At 37.6% G+C, this 19,766-nt stretch overlaps 1 protein-coding gene across 6 annotated transcripts in view; it reads right to left on the reverse strand.

The window, feature by feature from the left end:
- Positions 1 to 377: 377 nt before the first annotated feature.
- MLIP (muscular LMNA interacting protein) overlaps positions 378 to 19,766 on the reverse strand; it is a 107,586-nt gene continuing 88,197 nt past the window's right edge. For 5 of the 6 annotated variants that reach the window (XM_065833901.2, XM_065833900.2, XM_071806982.1 and 2 more), the window contains 3 exons: positions 9,798 to 9,851; positions 2,787 to 2,821; positions 378 to 714 (listed from right to left, as the gene is read on the reverse strand). In XM_065833901.2, the coding sequence (XP_065689973.2) occupies positions 2,795 to 2,821; positions 9,798 to 9,851 (81 nt within the window). In that variant the 3' untranslated portion in view covers positions 378 to 714; positions 2,787 to 2,794. The other variant, XM_071806981.1, reaches the window with a different exon arrangement.

The raw sequence follows: 19,766 nt of genomic DNA on the forward strand, positions 1-19,766 counted from the left end.
AGTAGCATAGGGTCAAATAATGAGCGGCATAAACTGGAGAGGAAACTGGTGATTCTCCTACGTGCAGCAGGAATGCAGCTGGTCATTCTGCCGCTCTCATCAGCTGGCACAGACACTGCCTGGCCAAAAGGGCTGCGGATACTGCATGGCATGAAAGAATCACTGTGCCTGCTGATTGCTGTGGGTGCTGACACAAACATGGATTATTCCTGGAGTGCTTCACGAAATGTGTCCCTATAGTGACAAAATGTGACCAAGGTTAAGAGCATGGGAGATGGGAGCACGTGTTTCCCAACGAATATGCCATTCATTCTCAGCTACTTGAAATACATGAAACTAAATTTACAGGAGTAAAAACCAAGAATCACAGCAAACACTTCGCAACAAAAATATGGCTTTATTTATTTTCAACATTTATATTATTCCTAAAGAAAATATGCTGTGTTATTTAGGGCATCTTTTAAACCAGCAAGCACTTCAAGAACTCATACTTCAATATGACACCTTCACATGTGTCTCTCTGGGGTTAATTATGCTAGTACATAAGATTGTCTCTTGAAAGAATATTTATTATAACTGTTTTGCAATTAGCATACTGGAAGCAATTTTAATTTGATTGGTGCTTTAAATAATACTTGTGCCGTTGATTCCTTTCTTATTATCGAAACAGGACTCAAAAAACTCTATGGTTTTATCTCTTGATCCTAATCGGGGCTGGAAAAGAAGAGTTTTCACATGAATACAAGTAGTCAAAAATACAGATTAGTAAACTGTATAACATGCACATGGGTCACTTAGTTTTCCTAATTTATGAGACCTGGTGATCTGACTAACAAGCCTAACTCATAGTTTCACAGAAAAAAAGGCTTGAAGAAATATTCAGCCACCTTGTTAGTGCTGTCACTGTGGGAGAAGATGACAGCTGGCAGACCAAACTTACCCTGTGAGATACTTGCCCATCTTTGCAGCAGTCTGGGATAAACTCAGTTCTTAAATTTCCACATAGCTGAAACCATCCAAATTCTAAATTGAATCTCTCTTTCTGAAATTTAGGTCCATTTTTTTTTCCTACCCTCAGGAAGGATGGAAGAGTCACTAATATTACTTTATAACAACCCATTTGCAGAGATACCAACTGCTGTGCCTCTGCTCTACCCTTATTTCTTTTGTTCTGTGTGAGGACACTGAAGCCTCTACATCTTTTCTAAAGCTCCCATTTGTCTTCCACATACTATGCAACTGATTCTTCACTAACACTGAACAGACATGAGTAACTACCTCTTTCATATTATAAACCATCCCTTCAACATCTCCTGTGAGTGGCATTTTTCTTAAGAGCATTGCCTCTAACTCAGATTGAGTTTGTGTTTCCTTATACTCTTTAAATTCTCTCCTGCAGTATTATTGTCATTCCTTTTCTCTATGTGCTTTTCATATTTCCTTATATTTGTCTTCAGTTAATTTTATCATCTTGATTTCAAGCTACCTAATGTAAGTGACTTTTTTTTTGAATTCTAATCCTGGCTTCTGAGCTGCTTTCAAGTCCTCCCAAATGGGCATTATCTGTAAATTTGGTAAGCTTGCTGTCCATGTGATTGAACAAGTAATTAATGATAAGGTTTTATACTGCTAGAGCTAGAAGGCAGCATTGTGGAAGCCTGTGTGAGATGTTTTCCTACTTCAGCAGCAAATGATTGTTCTCTGAGTCCTGCTTTCCAATCAGTTGCACATCTCCCTTTATGTGAATTTAATTTAGTCTGTATCTGCTTTGCTTGCTTATGAATGAAACGTGGGACTGTGTTGACAATATGCTGTATCAGATGCATCCCTGCTGTCAAAGAAAGAAACTAGATCAACTTGATAGGATTTATTTCTGACATGTCCCTGTGCAAGTCATCTTATCTCCTTACTGTTCTCCAGATGCCTACTAAGAGGTGGTTTAGTGTATTTTTCCAATGTCTCAGAAATGCTAGGGCTGACTTTTCTGTGATTCTTTAGATTTTTCTTTCCAGTCTCATTAGATATGTTGTGTTTGCCTTTCTCCAGTTTTCTGGGAACTTGCTCATCCTACTAATCACTAATATCTGAGAAATTGCTTTGATTGGTTTAAGAGTAAGTTTCATTAGGCTGTGCCATCCTGAATACTCCAGTTTACTTCAGTATTCCTTTAGTTGTTCTTTTCCTATTGTCTCCACGATTCTACTCCCAAATTCTTAATAATAACTAAAATAAACTTTTAGTAACAATTAACCTTCTTTGTGAAGACTGAAGCAAACAAAAAAAAGGGCATTGAACATTTCAGCCTTTTCTCTTTCACTTATTTGCTGACCTCCCTTGTTAAGTACTACATTATATCTGCTCTCAAGCATACCAAATTATTTGCAATACAGTATTGTTTAGCAAACAATTAATTTTAATGGCACTACATGATTATGCACTCAGATATAAAATAAAATTCGTCTTACTTCAATGACATTACTTCACAATCTAATTCCAGACTACACCTCAATTTCTTCCAACTGTTTATTTTCATGTCCCTTAAAATTAATTCAGTTGTGATTTTATTCTGTGATGCTAAGAATTGGAATTGTTCTGTATTTGTACTTATTAATAGGAAATCATTCACCAAATATAACCAGCTTATTATCCAAACACTAAATTGTATAGCTAACTCATCCTATCATCTTTTTAAACAAAACCATGAAAATATGTTAAAATTACACTAAAGAAGTAGTTACATATTCTAAGTGTGACTGTAATCAAGTCAGAAAAATAGTAATACTCACCATCATATCTAAATAGAATCTCTTTCATTGGTAACCTGTAGAAAAAAAAGGAAATACAAGATGAAAAGAAAGTGGAGAGGACAGTATAAACTGTAGTATGTTAAGGAGGCACAGTTCTATAGACTGATGAACAACTTCATACAGCTCCTTGTCTTTTAAAAACATCATTTTCCTACATTATTAATTTATAACAAAGATACTGAACCTGGGATGATTTTTCATGCATTGATGTGTTTGAGGAACTATACTGTGCACAGCAAATTTCAACAGAAAAAAACATCACCTGGGTCAAATGCATGTTAGAGGACATTTCAGACTCATGTTGGGTTTCCACTTCTTTTTTGGACCACATCCTGGAAGGACAGAGCATGTAGCCAACCTTGCATTCACATGGCATGGATGTTGTTTTCCTCCACTTTAGCAAGGATTTTGACACAGTCTCCTGCAGTAACCCGGTACCCCAACTGAGGAAGGGGTGGTTTAGAGAGCGCATGAATAACTGGCTGGACCACTGCTCTGAAAAGTTAGTAGTCAGCAGTTCAAAGTCTCTGTTCCGGGTGGCCCTTCAGAGGATGCTAAAGTGAATGCTATTTGACATCTCCATCAGGGATCCTGCCTGTCCAGGAAGTCTGTGGATGTTACTAACTTGGAGCGGAGTGAGAGACTGATATGCTGAAGATACAGCTCTCATTCTGGAGGACTTTGCCAGACTGGAAGAATGGGCCAACAGGAGCTTTGTGAACAAAGGCAAATACAAAATCATGCATCTGGCAAGGGACAAGGCTGGGGACAAGAAGTGAGAAACCTCATGTAACAGTGCAGGCCAGTGACTGCCTGACTGGGTAGCAGCTCTGCAGAGAAGGACCTGAGGTCTGGTTGGCGTCAAACTGAATGTCAGTCCACCCTTGTTGTGATGAAGGATAACCTCATACACAGTTACATTAATCAGACCATAGCCAGCAGGTTGAGGGAAGTTATTATTCCCCTCTGCTGGGCACTATTGATTCTGCATCTAGAACATAGTTTCCATTTTTGAGCCCTCCCAAAAGGAAAGATTTGTCAAGCAACCAGAAGAAACTCAATGGAGGACCATCAGGATGCTTGTAGGGGTTCCTTGACTACTGGAAAAGGCATATGACGTATGAAGGGAGGCAACAGGGCTTGATTAACGTGAAGAGTAGGTTAAGGCATACCTATTCTCTCTCTCAAGCTGTTTAAGCAGGGTTTATAGAGAGCTGAGATTTGTGTGGTGAAAGGAAAGGAGGCAACAAGTAGAGAAGTTTTAACTAGCCATAAGATATATTTGTCATAAGAGTGGTCAAACACTATGGCTATTTTTTATCTGATTCTTTGATTCTAATTACTTATGCACTATTTAAGTATTGAATTAAAAAAAAAAAAAAGTATCCCTCTTCAGACTCCAAAACTCCAACTGTGTTCTGACTATCTATTCAGGACAAGCTCTTTTTCTCTAAAATTATTATAGAGAACGCCTGCCATTATCTAAAGAGGACCGAACAAACCAGCTTTTTCCTAAAGCTAAATAGAATTAGATTGAAATAATCCTTTAAATGACATACTGATATTTCATACTTTCTATCGTATTTATATTACTACCCTTTCAGTCTTTTTAATGTACATTTACCATATAACTAATACATTTACAGTAATTCTTTTCATAGCAATCACATTAGGAATAAAATCCTATAAATTCATAAAATGCTTCTTCCTTGTTAATGTATGGTGATCAAATATACCTTTTCACATCAGTATTCTATAATTGAAGCTTTTTTTCTTAAAAGAAGGAGATACAGTTGAATCTGGCAAAAAGTATTGCTCAAATACCTGTTGCAAGTATCAGTTTCCTATTTTACATATAAAGTACAAAACCGATAAATTTTAAAGCATTGTTAAAGTATAAAGCAAATAGAAAGTGTGTCTGCTGATATTTAAAGGTTTTATTTGAAAATTTGTAAATGTACATTTTTTTGGACCTACCTTTCTATTTATAAATATCAGAAAGTAGTAGTTTAGTGTTTCCTTTTAGTGGCCCATGTATTTAGGGCATTAAAAAATTTGTCACATCTAACGCATGAAATTCCTTTAGTAAAAGCAGTAGTTATTCTTACTTTTAGTGTTCATTTGCAGGGTCATTAAATTTTCAGTTAAATGAACTGTTCTGAAGGTATGGGGAGAGCCTATTGCTGCAGTCCTTGGCTCGGTCATTATGGGTGGTGAGACTATCACTTCAGAGAGGTATTGCTCATTTTGTTCCAAAATATTTTGGAAGATTACAGGTGAATTCAGAAGAGCTCTCATTTTGGAGGTAAGTGACCTCAAGGATTTTCTAATTTGCATCAGCTGAGAGCTTCTCTTATATGTACGGCTGTTGCTCTTTGCCTTATTATTTGCTACCTTAATCACTATGCTTAAGCTCAGTCTGTGCAGTGTTTTTTATGAGTTGTCTAAGGCCCCCTAGTTCATTAGATAATTCATAATCTCTGCAAATCAGCAGTGCTCCAAAGACCACTGACCCTGAATCCCAGATGGGGCACCAGAAGGGATGCTGATGTTGTCAGAGTTTAACACACACATGCTCTGCAGCCTAGCCAGCTACAGAACGGGCAGCGATGCTCTGCCATACCAGTGTACACTGGCTCACCGCTGTCTGCAGCACAGGGCTGTAATTTTATGCAAGACTGAAAGTAAAAACACTGTGTCTGCAACGTGATAGGTGGAGATCCCATGTTTGTGGCTCCAAGGAAAGCACAAGAAGCAACACAGGTTTTTGCCTCAGTATATCTGCACGCAGAGAAGGACCAGTCCCAGCACCAAAGGGAAGATAAAGGTGCTTGAATGAAGGAGTTGACATTTGTGTAAAAGTGACTGTCAATACAGTTCCCTCTAGTTTCATCTGGTGTCTACCACATCCTTGTTCTCACTTTGACAAGGATCTTTACCCATTGAAAAGGTAGGTGAGAGCTGCATCATTCCAGAACATCTAAACACCACTATCAGCCTCCCCCAGGCTGTCAGGACCAGCTGGAGGAGAGGACAGCCTGCACCCTGCCCTTGTACCTCCTCACCAGAGCCACGGAAGGGCACAGCCCATGCTCATCTGTCCCATCCTCATAGTGATCATGATGTCAAGCAACCTGGTGGGGGAATTCTGCTCTCAGGGGTTTTCCTTGTAAATCCAGGATACAATGTCAGTATTTTTGCTTGGAAGGACATCACTTGGGTCTGATACTGCCATTTGGGTGGGAGCTCTGGCCTAATGTCAAACCTCTTACATAAATTCTTTAGTACAAAGACTCTTTCTGAAAATGAGTGCATTTTCTTATATGTAGAATCCTTCAATGATTAATTCTAATGTTGACCTCTGAACAGGAACTCTCCTTAAGTAAACAAAGATTAAGAGCAATGTACAACAGAACTTTAGACCTTATTGACATTTTCACAGAATTTAAAATTTTAATAACTTTTTCTCTCAAAGTTGTTTCAGGTAGAGCAGAGCAGATCAATTGCTTCTCCAGAAGGAAAAAAAAAAAAAGGGGGGGGGGGGGGTGCTGAGGGGAGGCTTTTTTTACTAAAATTCACAAAAATTCACACAAAAGATGATGACTGAAATTCTGTCATCACTGAAGTCAATGGAATCATCTTTTCCTGATGAGGTCTTTTTATGATTGTTGACAGATACTATTATTATCTCAAATAATTATTGCAGATCTTTCAGGAATAACAAACAGAAAAGACAGAGTAATAGCTGCAGCAAAAGATGATCAGAAACTAAAGTAAATGTATAATAGACCTGGGATTTTGCAAGTTACTTATGAATAAGGGTAATGAGTTTTAGCACTTTTAGCACCTACTTGCAATGTCCTCTTGGGACATATGCCCCATGTTCTCACTAAATAATCTGACTCAGTACTGTTCTGAGAATGATCATAATGTTATTCACGTATCATAATGGGGGTAAACACTAGATTTACTTTAAAGGAAGAGAGTCAGTCTTAGAAATTACTAATATTTCTTTTCCTTAGGTTTTACAAGAAGAGAGGTTTTACAAGAGAGAGAACGAAAAATGTGTCATCTCTTGACATTATTTCCTGATTAGCTTGTGGGGAGCCTGACCCAGCTCTTCCCACTGTGTGGACTAGTGCCCACTTGTCTAGTCATGGTCAGTTTTGTGACAAGCCCCAGGGAACCGGAACAAATACTCAGCTTGTTCAGCTTTACCAAACAATGCCTGACACTGTTTTTGTTTTAAAGCTGACTATTTACTTCAGCTAACATTATTATAAGTGGAGAATGACCATCACCTAATAAGAAGTTAATCAATGGAAATACAAAGAGTACTGATAACAGCCCACATAAATCCTCTTCTTTCCAAGTGATTGCCTTTGTTCTTTATAAATGCAACCACAATTTCATCAGAGATCTTTATTCTACAGGTCATGGTATAAATGTTCCAACTGCTGGAGTGCATTTAAGATTTTAATGAATTGATTGATAGAAATTAGGTTAAAAGTGTTTGTTTATATATAAAGAAACTTTTAGAAGACAGTGCTATAAATTTTACCTGCCTTGGCAGAGACTAAGCTGGCCTTTAATCGAAGAAATTTTGCACTTTTATTGTCATTGTCATAAATCTGGAAGAATCTTACAATCTCATGTTTTCAAGGATATCTCAGTCATTGCAGTCTGACTATGTTGGCATGAGATGTTTCACTTTCTATATTAATCTTAACAATGAATGTTAAATTATGTGCCTTGTTTCTTAAAAGAGTTTTCTTTGAAAAGATCTCTCTTTCCATTAGATCTGCAAAGCTCTCCCTCAACTAATTGTAAAGACAAAGGATGAGAGATGTGAAAATAGCTGTTTGCCTTCTGCTAACTCATTTTCAAATACAGGAAAATCAGATGCATTATCAGATGCTGCATTTACATGCACACACGTGCACAAATACATACACACATATATACACATGTGTGCACACATACACATTTTAGAATGCCTGATGTAGTGCAAATCTGTTTCATCTCAATAACAAATTTATCCTCAGAAGTATTCAGTCCCTCTCACCACCCAAAAACGAAATACCTTTACTTCAATAGTATTTCAGAAACTTTACAGATGAGATGGAAAAAAGCAACCTATCTGAGAAGCCCAGAAAATTGTTTATTGTCTGACTTCATTTTGTGAGGGCATCTTGGGGCTTCCTTTGGACAGATCCTCAGCAGAAACCATAACAACTTCTTTTGAGAGAACAAAGACATGGCTCCTGGGAGGTAGAGTGTCTGGGTTTTGGCTGGGATAGAGTTAATTTTCTTCATAATAGCTGATACAGTGCTGTCATTTGGATGTAGAATCAGAATAATGTTGATAATACACAGAAGTGTTAGTTGTTGGTACGTAGTCGAGGACTTTTCAGCTTCTCATCCTGTGCCAAGTGCACAAGAGGTTAGGAGGTGACACAGCTGGGACAGCTGACCCCTAACTGAGACAGGAAGGCTGTGATGAAGATTCAAATAAGAAGAACTAGGAAGTATCTCTAAGTCTGTGACCCTGTGCACAGGAAGGCTGGGAATGTGTTTGAGAATAAAAGGCTATGTTCACGTCTCATATATTCCTGGTGCAGAACAGCAGTCTCTTAATCCAGCCAAAAAGTGAGATGTCTACTTTGTTTTTTAAATTATTTTATCTTTTTTTTAAACCTTTTTTTTTCCGTGGAAACCAAGATAAATTGGAAGGATATGTTAACAAGCTCTGTCAACAAACTCAGAATTCAGGCAAACCCTCTGCTTCCAACATGCAAAGGCGCTTACCTCAAAACTCCCTCAATATTTTTCAAAACAATGAGACAGTTTCTCCTTTGGTAGCAATTACTGGCAAACATCCATTTCATTTATTTAAATGCTCACTTTGTGGCTTTTAACAAGACTATAATATAATTTTTAAATAATAAATTTAAAATTACCTGTTGCTAGAATGTAATCATCATTTCTGCTTAAGTTGTTCAACTCATAAAAAACTAGTGAATTAATTGTGTGCATGTGTCTGGTAACCAAAGGAGGTGTCACTAGCAAAAATTCATTCTTGTGCCATAAATGTACTCATATTGCTATTATTGGCAGTAAATTATGCCTTCTTATGTGAATTTCCAAAATAATATTAAAAATGTCGTTTAATTAAAGATGTTCTATTACATTCCAAAACCTGCAGTAAAGAATATGATAGTTCATTGAATTACATATGTTTATTTCAACATTGAGGCTATAATTCAGCTTCATGTTCATGACCTTGTTGGACAAAAGATTTGCCTGTGCTGGCAGAACCTTTTTAATTTTGATATGTTCTTTCTCAAGAGAAAATTAGTGATGTGTAGCAGATCACATTGGCTCTCACTGACTGAATTATCTAGGGTGGTAACCACTCTGGTTTTATAGTTTAGATATGTTAAAGTAGTAGGGAACTGGCGACTGAATTTAGACTTCAAGAAGATTTATGTCCTTTTAAGTCAAATAGAACTGGCACTGTATTTTGATGCTGGGAAAATTCACACTATGCATTGTGTTACATTTTCTTGACAGTCCATTACAAAATTCTCAATAACTAATTATCCTAAATGCTTCTGGTAGTTTTTGTATCTGTTATTTAAAAAAGAAGTTATAGCAATGAAAGCAAATTGTAGAATGCGTGATTCAAATGGGCCTAACTGTATAATTTTACAAATCTCACTTGCTAACATCCCAACATCACACATCAGGAACCTGAAGTGTAAATGATAGTGTTACTCAAAATTCACACAAGCAACAGAGACTGTAAAACAGTTCTCTTTTTTTGTCATTAATCATTAAGAATAATTAATGCTTGTCTAGCCTGTGCACTGGACAAAAACAGATTTGGGAGTTCAGCACATTTTTTCTCATCAACTCTACACAGGCTACATAAATAAAATATAAAGCTAGCATGCAAATGCTTAAACCCATCAAATGTCAACTGATTACCTGTTTTGAGCTGAGTGTTTCGTTTTCTGGAATAGGCACTATGGGATGACTGGGCTACCGAGCCAGGATGTCACAGGTTGTAGAGAGCATGAGATTAAAAACCGGAAAGAGAAATCAGTTATCAGTTCTATTTCTGTATAAAATATCATTAAAGTTTAACAATGCAAGCCAATACCCTCAAGCATGCAAAGGATAGCAAGGCAAGGAGAAACCCCATGTGTTCAACAGGCTCCCTGTTGAGCAGGCTCTCTCTTAATACTCTTCGTTTGTAAGAAAATCTATTTCAAGGTATGGTCTGTTGTCTGTTATATCATATTATCATAATTAGAAGGGTGAGGAATGGACAAATAACTTTCCAGTTTGAAAGAGGCATCTCAAGTAAAAATCACAGCAAGGGTCCCTGCCTTATAACACATTTAGTATGAGAAAATGCACATGAAGTTATTTAAAATTACAGCTGTTTTTCTGTCACTTTGAATATGTCTTCTTAAATCTCCGCCAAAAGACCTCTCCTTGATCTTAAATGTCATAGACATTCATCATACAGGTATTTAAATAAAAAATGCTGTATAACAGGAATTAGTATGTGCAGAAAGACATTTCAGATCTCAGGCACTTTTCAGTATTTTAAGTATTACGTAACTTGCATATGAAGTTCGATAGATGTGACTAAAGTGAAGAACCATACCAATTTCAAGAAGATTATAATTAGAATACAGGTAAATAGATGAGCTTCAGTTTATAAAGGCAGTCTCAAATCATAAGCTTGTGAGGTTTCACTATATAGTGACAGGGAGACGTTCTCTTTAGAGTGAAGGCTCCTGAAAGTATTGGGGTTTGGGTGTTTTAGGATTGTACAAAAACAAGGTTGGAAGAAGCCTGCTATTTTCAATGTATCGAAAGCATCACTTTGCTTTGGCATTTAGATCAAATAGTAATTTAACAAATAACCTGTTGCTTAAAAAAAATATTGCTCTTGCCCTAAGAAAATTAATTTTGGAACCGTGCTTTTTGAGAAGCAAGACTGATCAGCTAAACTCACCATATAAACAAAGAAGGATATCACAGGATGGTTGGGGTTGGGAGGGACCTCTGGAGATCGTATAATCCAACCCAGGTTCACCCAGAGCAGATCACACAGAAATGTGTCCAGGTGGGTTTTGAATATCTCCAGAGAAGGAGACTCCACAATCTTCTGTAATTACGTTATGGATCTGCTATGTATTGTACTCACCCTTTGCAAATTTGCCCTGATTTATTTCAGGAAAGCAGAAATCGACTGTACCAACAACAGTAGCAGCTACAGAAGCTTTGAACCATTTAATTTTTTTTTCAAAAAAAAAAAAAAAATGAAAAGGCAAGTGAATAACTTTAGGCAATACATGTATTTATTTATTCAGTGAATTTAGACAGGGGGCTAACTTCAGGCAAAGGAAGAGTAAGGAAAGGGTGAGGAGCCCAGATCCTCTCAGTGGCCACATCCCTCTCTGTGCCACACACCTGGCTCTGGATTTCAGCCAGTGCTGCTGCCAAGGCAGCCCCAGACCTGACACCACCCCACTGCTGCAGCACAGCTCTTCACAACAGACACAGGAGGTGTCCAAAAGCCTACGTCAGAGACAGAAAATCTATTTCCAATCCCAGCATCTTGCAGCTACTGAGGGGGAGGCAATTTTTTTTGGTACACGGGTACAAAGTTCTAGTAACACCTGTGATATATTGGCAAGCTTATTTCATTGAAATAAACCCTAGAATTGAGTTACCTGTTGCCTCACCGGAATATGACATCTTTGTATTCCAAGCAAAATAAGAAGAATGAACCACAAAGAAAAGAGAAAAGTAATGATCATTTTCTGTTTGCTTTCTGATGTGCAGTTAAGCTCTCTGAGAATTGTCCACTGCTTGCAAGAAAGAAAAGCTCCCTAGTCAGGTAGTGATTCGAGAATGCAACAGCTCTTTCTCTCAAATCGCACGGAGAGCCAATCAATGAAAAATGCACTTTTTTGTGTGTTATCTCATCCTGGTCTTTCTTCCTGGTATTGCCTACCATGCTAACCTGAAATGCCTCTCTGAGTCCTGATTCTGCCTGACCTTGTTCCTTGAGTATGAGGTCTCAAGTCCCTCCTTAGACCTGACAAAAGCAATGATCTATTTTTGCCCAAGAAATATATTTGCTTCCTTTATTTTTGTAACATCCTCAGTTATTTTCATACTAAAAAGCCAACATGTAAAACAGTCTCCATTGTTGTCTTCTCTGCATGATGGTCAGCCCAGAGTGTTCAGAGGACACTTAACAGGACACATAGCCTGCCTGATTAAACTCAGCCTTATACCTGAATCATATATAGTATAGCTTATGGCCCTAAGCACAGGTGAAAGATCCTCACAGGGTGTGTTCATCTCTGTTGATGGTGGAAGATGACAATATTGCATTTTTAATTTCTATTTTTATTTCCTTCACCAGTTAAAAAATTCTACATTACTCTTACAAGGTTAATGGATAATTCTTAGTTTTTCCAGACATCACTTAGTTTTCTGATAATGTGACATTTTCTTTATTATTTCTAAGAAGACAGAAGGAGAGAACTAAACAAATCTGCATTTGTGGTTGCAAAAATTGTACTGAGAAGAGTAAAATGTCCTGATAACATAAGTGCTTGCAGCATATAAGTTCAAAGGGAAATTACATACCTGGCCAAATAACCTCTTACACACTCAGTCAAGGCTTAGAAAAGAGGTGGTTATATAACATCTTGATTAGACCTTTGTTCATTTAGCTCTGTAATCATCAAGACATATTTGCCTTTAAAAGGTCAGTTTATCTTTATTATGCTATGAATCACAGCTGCCTCATAAAGCTTCTGAGGTGTTCTCAAGGTAATATCTTTTTCATAAATCTAAGTCATTCTGCAGGGAGTCTGCAACCTTTGCTAACTGAGACACAGGTTTAAAACTCTTTGGAACCAGTGAGAGATAATGCACACAAGAAATAAGAATGTTTCAACTATAGCAACCAGAGAGCATTCAAGTCCACACTATTCTTTCAAATTACTCCATTAAGTCTTTAAACCACTTTGAAAATAAACTAGGTACTCTTGTGAAACAGAGTCATTGCTTCAGAATAGGGAAAATTACTGATTTCTCAAAAACTAAAATACGTTTGTTTATATATGTATAATAAGCAAACTTTTAGATAAAACAATTTTATAGATAACCACTTTTTCTGAATACCAGAACACAAAATCTAGGTTACCAATAAATGCCAAAACACTCACATCAGCAGAGCAAGGACTACACTAACTAAGGGGAGAGAAAATATATAATGTAAAGGGACAATTTACAATTACAATGTCTATAGTCTCTCTGAAATGACACAGTATAAAATCCATTTTAAAGATTCACTCAGTTAAGCACCCAATTCTTTTGCACCTTTCATCTGTCTATAAAAATAAATGTAAAGTAGAAATGGCAAGCACAATAAAGATTTATAATGTACTTTCAGCCACGTATGCAACAGAACATCCTGACTTACTTGCAAATCATCATTATACACTACTGTACATGTGCATTTTTAACTTGAAGATTTCAAAACTCTCTCCAGATACTGATAAGTACCTGCACAAGAGGAACGACTTGCATGCAGACACGGTTCCCTGACAGGTTCTCACAAGACATCGGCCTGGAGGGCACCAGGATGGGGTGAGACTGAAAGATTTGTAACTGAATACCAGAGGCTGAGGGAGTTACGAGGTGTTGCAGCTGGAATTCCTTATCTCTAAATGGAGCTGGAGGGAGATGCACTCAAGCCCAGCAGTGCAATTTTCCTTGGGCTGCCTTTTCCCAGGCCAAATTCAGCTTCTCATGTGGGGCTAATCTACGATGGAATTGGCTGCGAATTTTCTGCCAAAATGATTTTTCGATGGAAAAATACAAGTAACTGAAAAATGAAGTCATTTAGAAAGTCAAAATGAATCATTTAAGCATAAGAAATCCTGTCTGTAACTGGAATATTGTGTTTTCTGACGTGGATGTTTCATTTTGGACCACTTCCACCTAATATTAAAATGTATTTCACTATCAGTGCACCTTGTGGCAATCATAGGAGCCTCTGTTTTCTGATGTGGGCTGATCAATCCTTGTAGTTCCTCACAGGACTAATTTCACTATAGGTGATTATGGGAGCTGGTGGCCAGTGAGGGTATCAGGCCCATAACAAGGACTTAAGGCACGAGAACCACGACGTACACACGCATAGAATAAGGCAGGAGAGGACACAAACATCTTCTAATCACGTGGATTAGAACTGTCTGCTTTGAGTTAGTTCATATAACCCAAATGATGCATGTTAGTTTCTGGAGTATTTAAATGTTTCCAAATTTTCATATGTATTGGAAAAAAAAACATACAGAATTTCCAACAACATAAGTGTTTGAAATTTCCCTCAGCATATTGTCTGTGAACTATTTATGGACTCACAGAAACTGAGTCATTGCTTAGAATAGACGATGCTTTCCTGTCCCAGGAAGGGACTCATTGACTTACAACAGCCAAAGAATTTTAACTGCATTCCAGGTGAGAGTGTGAAATGAAACACATCTAATATTAAGAGGTCATCTTCCCTTTACATATTTTCTTCACAGATTAGCTGCAAAACTGAATTAGCCCTGTTTTCTGAGCAAGCTTCTCATGCAACAGAGATCTTTGAACTTAACCGATTTAAATCCAAATGACAAACTTTGACCGAATTTTCAAAAGTATACATGCATAACTGTCACCTACTATCTGAAAATTTATATTAGGAACATAATCTGCCTGTCCTGTAACTGCTAAAATGATAGCCCCTGTTTAATTAGGAAAATGGAAAAGGTGATACCATAATTTATGGTTTTTCATATCTGACCTCTACATCAAAGTTCAGAATACTTTGCCAAAAAGAAGAAACACACTAATGCCTTGAAATACATAAATCTCTGTAACACAGATAAATACTGACTACATAGCTCCGGGTGTTTGGGAATAGTTTCCATCATTTATGACTTTTTTTCCTTCAAACTATGTTTTCTCACTGCCTTCAATAAAAAGCCTACAAGTATCATTTTTGTTTCTCACATAGGTTACACGCCCACCCAATCGTCTTTGATATATTTCGCTCAATAGTATATTTCTAATTTTGGTGTTAATAACAAACTTCACCTCTGTGTGGCTTCGATTCTTTGTAATTTTGTCTTCTATTTTTATTACTATCTTACAAGCAATGGCATGTCCCCAAGTTGCAGTTCCCATTCGCCAAATCATTAATAGAGGTTGTTTTTTAACATTCCCATTTTCTATGGTTTCAAATTCCCCTAGAAATGGAGTTGTATCCAGTCCAAATGCAGTCATAGATCAGGATCCTAGGAGCAGAAGCAGCTTCCAAGCTATGGCAAGCTTGCCCCATCACCATGGGCCACATCACGGAATCCCCTTCACAAACCAAGAGACATTAGAAACAGATACTAGGAGTGTTGTAGCATTTGTGCTGTTGTGTTTCCTTTCATTGTTCTCGTAAGATGTGTGCTCACATATTAATCTGAAGGTACAAAAGGCTAAGATAAAGACATTTCAAAAATGAATTGTTAGCTAGGACCAGAATTTCTATGATATTTGATATTGTTTTATGTATTTAAAATGTCTGCCTGAAATCCACTACACAGAAAACTAGACACAATCATCCTAGAAAGCCAGGCATAAGATTGAACTGAAGTTTTATGTTATGTAGAGACTTCTAAGAATGAAGATGAAGCATTTTAAAGCACTTTCTGGTGCTTGGGACTGGTTTAAGCTATCCCAGCAGAGGCAGCCTGTATAAATGAAAAGGCAGAAAGCAACAGAAAGGGCTGTAAGTATGTTCCAAGCAGAAACCTGGACACTTCTCAGCACACCATTTACTAGCAACCACATTTTGTTTTCTAAGTATGGAAAGTGCCTGCTGGGGTTTGATCTTAACATGTTCAAGAAAACAACATTTTGTGTGATTGTTTTATAAATGAACAGAGCTATGCCAAAGAAGTATCAGGATCCTACCAACAACAACTTATCCTAGTGGAAATAAAACAGCAAGGCTCTCAAAATTGCCTAAGTACCCAGGCCAAAAGGAATGACACAGTAATCAATTCTCCCTTTGGAAGAGCTGTCTCAGCAGGAGTGGGTAGCAAAGTTCTCTGCAGGCACTGACAGACTTAAGATGTCTCTACGTTAAGTGCATGCTGCTGTGTCTCCTATTGAACCTAAGCTACCTTCATGTTCTGTTGCTAATTTGATGCTTTTGAAGAGAGTAATTGATTACCAAGCTATGATCCTTCTAAAGTGCTTTTGGATAAATACCGTTCTTTAAAGACGAGCTGAGCAAGAACTCTAGAGGCACTTTCTGCAGTTAAGATCAAACCAAGTCCAAATTAATAGAAATGTCATCTAAGCATGATATGATTAAAATAGCTCACTAAGCCCGAGCAATGTAATAAAAGAATATACAAAGGAGACACAGCAATGTTAAGCATTAATATTTCCTCAACAATGAGGTCCAATTTGTAGCACAACACAAATGAACTGGCTTGTTCGCCTTTGATTTCTTTTTCTACACTAAAGCAATTGTTCTGGATCACAGATAGTAGAAAGTTGATCAACCACAATATATCTGCACGGGTACAATATTTAAATATTGAAGTTCAAAGGAAAAAAGAAAACTCTCCTCTAGAAACAGAAGCAGCTGGGATGATGTCTGCAAGAAAAGTGCTTTTCCATGGCAACCTTGAAAGGCTGCTGTACTTGCAGAACGTCAGTTCTTACTATGCTACTATTAATGAAACTCCAATGAGGTAAACACCACTCATTTCATTTTAAAAATAATAAAGATTCCCTTTAAATATTCTGCTTACCTGTGAGCCTGCAGACCTGCAAGTGATTACAGAAGGTTGACACTTCCAATATGACAATATTTACTGATTTCAAGAAAGCTTCATTTAGGTCCAGGTAGAGAAATGGTAATTTTTTAAACATTTGTCATACCTCTTTCAAAAAGCCAGTACTCTCTAATCCATTTTCAAGGCTTTACTGCTAAATATTTAACTGAAAGGGAGATTTTCACAGGAATGTACATGAATTGTGTGCTCAGCCCTTGCTGACAGAAAGAAAAGACAGTTGGAATGTCAATGGAGACTGAGAGGTGGTCCCCAGCTGTGGGAACTACACCTGCTCATTCACCTGGGCAGGTCATTCCTTTCTCCTTCAAAATGACAGCCAGTTTCCCAGAATCTAATGCTCCCTGCCCAGGCAGATATTTATGTTGATTGTCCTTCCATATGAATCATAGAATAGACCAGTTTGGAAGGCTCCAATCTTTCATGGGAAAAGGAGCTTGGATGAGGTTACCTAGTGCCCTGTCCAAACACATCTTTAAAACCTCCAGTGATGGGGACTCTACCACATCCCTGGGGAAGCTGTTTCAGTGATTGATTGTTCTCACTGTAAAAAAATTATTTCATGTAACAAGATGAAGCCATTCCCATTGCAAGTTGTATCCATTGTTCCTTGTCTTCTCCATGTGGCTCCCTGTGAAGAGACTCCATCCTCTTTGTAGCCACCCTTTAAGTACAAGAATACTGTAATGAGGTGTTCCCTGAGCCTTCTCTTCTCCAGGGAGAAAAGACATAATTACTTCAGTCTTTCCTCATAGAGCAGATTCTCCAGCCCTTTGCTTATTTCCTTAGCCTTTCTTTGGACCCTCTGCAGTCTGTCTGTATTTTTTTTTTTTTTTTAATTCCAGAAACCAGAACTGGACACATTATTCCAGGTGCAGTGTTGTACTCTTCCATTCTACACAGTCCTCAGTTAAAGGCTGGAGGGATTCCCTGCAGAAGCATGCTTTAGAGTTAACCACAGAGCTGAATGTTACCTCAGACTCTCTATTGCTGCAATGGTTGTGCTCAAGTCCATTTTTCTGAGCTGTTTCATTCCAAACAAAATTAAAAGGAACTATTTTTATAATAAAAAATTTGACTCATATAATTTTTCAAGACCAGAGTGTGTAAATAAGGGCAGTACCCCTGGTATGTGGGGGACAGTGTGAGGAAAGAGAGGACAAGGGAGATGACAAGGCCAGTAAGAACAGAATCAGCTCACTTGAGTGGGTGACATTTTTATTTCAGAAGTAGCCTGTGCACAGATGAGAGAAGAGAGCTTTCTCTGCTCCTCTTCCAGGAGGACAGACACAATACCTTTGTTCCCACTGCTTCCTCCCATCAAAGCTAAAACCACCTTGTGAAATGATTTGGGACGCAGCATACAAATTTCATCATAATCTACAAGATCTGCTAGGTCTGTCTTTCAGCTTCATCTGTGCAATTCCATCAGCTAAGATGATTCAGGTGCTTGGTGGAGCTTCAATCAAAACCAACCTGGCACTGGCTCCAATCTGTCTAAACAACACCGCAGTGTCCTTTCCATAAAGCATTTCAGATAGAGACAGCTGCTATTTTATTATGCCCTGAGCCAACAAATTAAATGATACTGTTTTTAGGAGCTCATCAAATCAAATCTCCCTAATATAAGACACAGGTGATCATTCTGTTTTTTCCCATATCCCATTTCCCACTTGTGAGGGAACAGTGGTTTAAGGTAATGTTTTAATGAAAGTGCAAGTGAAGAGTAGCAAATCCATTCACTGGCACATCCCGTCCATTCTGCATAGTATATTCACAACATATTTCAGATGATTGTAAGAATTTATGCCAGTGAGTTTTGCCCTCTAGCGGAAGATGAAGCAAAATACAAGATACAGTTAGAAATGTGACATATATGTATAGAGTCACTGCGAGAACACTGGCCATGTGTTTACTGGATGGCTGGAGACACGGCAAGCAAGTCATGGTGCATATTGTCCCTTATCCTCATGAGTGGAGAGGGGAAACTGCAAGGAATTTACAGAGATGACAGTCCAGGTTAAGTAGAGAATGGAAATAAATTCTCATGATGTCAGGATTTTGCTTACAGAACAGGTCTAATGATATGAAATTTCAACAGCTGGTGCTGTGTCTACTGTACTGCGCTTTTTGTTCCTTTAATTATTTATGACAATGAGTTACATAACTTCTTTTGAAAGACATGAATAACTCACACTGTAGTTGGGTGGCACAGAAGACAGGGTTATTGCAAGAAATAATAAGCAAATATCATCAGGGGTTTTATTAACATAATTTGACTCAAACGTTAAATATTGATCATGTCAATAAGATATAAATTAATATTCCTTTGGTTATCAAAAAATGAGTTACACTGAAAATTCTCCAAAGAAGTCTCAAAAAATATATTTGTCTCAAAAATCTTTATAATTCTCATCTATCCTGCTTCAGAAGATCTAATTATTGAATTTTTTGTAGTAATCATGGTTGAAATCATAGATTCTCATGTATTTTCACTACAATCCTATGGGACGGAGGAGAGAACTTGCTACATTAACTAAATTAAGGAATACATTTGGAGAAACAACATTACCATTGCATGTGATCTTGACCAAAGTCAGCAGCCTGTTTCACCTACATGATGAGACGGGTGGCAGCAGGAAGTCAGTCAAAAGCCCAAATGTGTGAACATTTTTTGCTTAAATTGTCACAGTAGGTCATACTAGGGCCTCATCTAAAATGTAGCCCTCCCAATTAGCTCCCTGATGACAAAATCATTCAAAATGCTGCTGCAGAAGGATTTGAAGTAAAAGCAGATGATCCTCTGAGCTTTTCTTTGATAGAATATAGCACTCTTCAGTGAATTCTGGACTATGGATGGTGCTGCTCAGCCCTGGAATGTTGTAGACTTAAATACAGAGTCGGAGTTCAATGTGATAATAAGAATATATACAATATACATAATACATAAAACATTTTAAAATAAAATGAAAGTTATTTACAGATGTGTTTATGTCAGAGAAGTGTGGCTGCA

This window comes from Patagioenas fasciata, chromosome 3 (genome assembly GCF_037038585.1).
Source record: "Patagioenas fasciata isolate bPatFas1 chromosome 3, bPatFas1.hap1, whole genome shotgun sequence".
NCBI lineage: Eukaryota > Metazoa > Chordata > Aves > Columbiformes > Columbidae > Patagioenas > Patagioenas fasciata.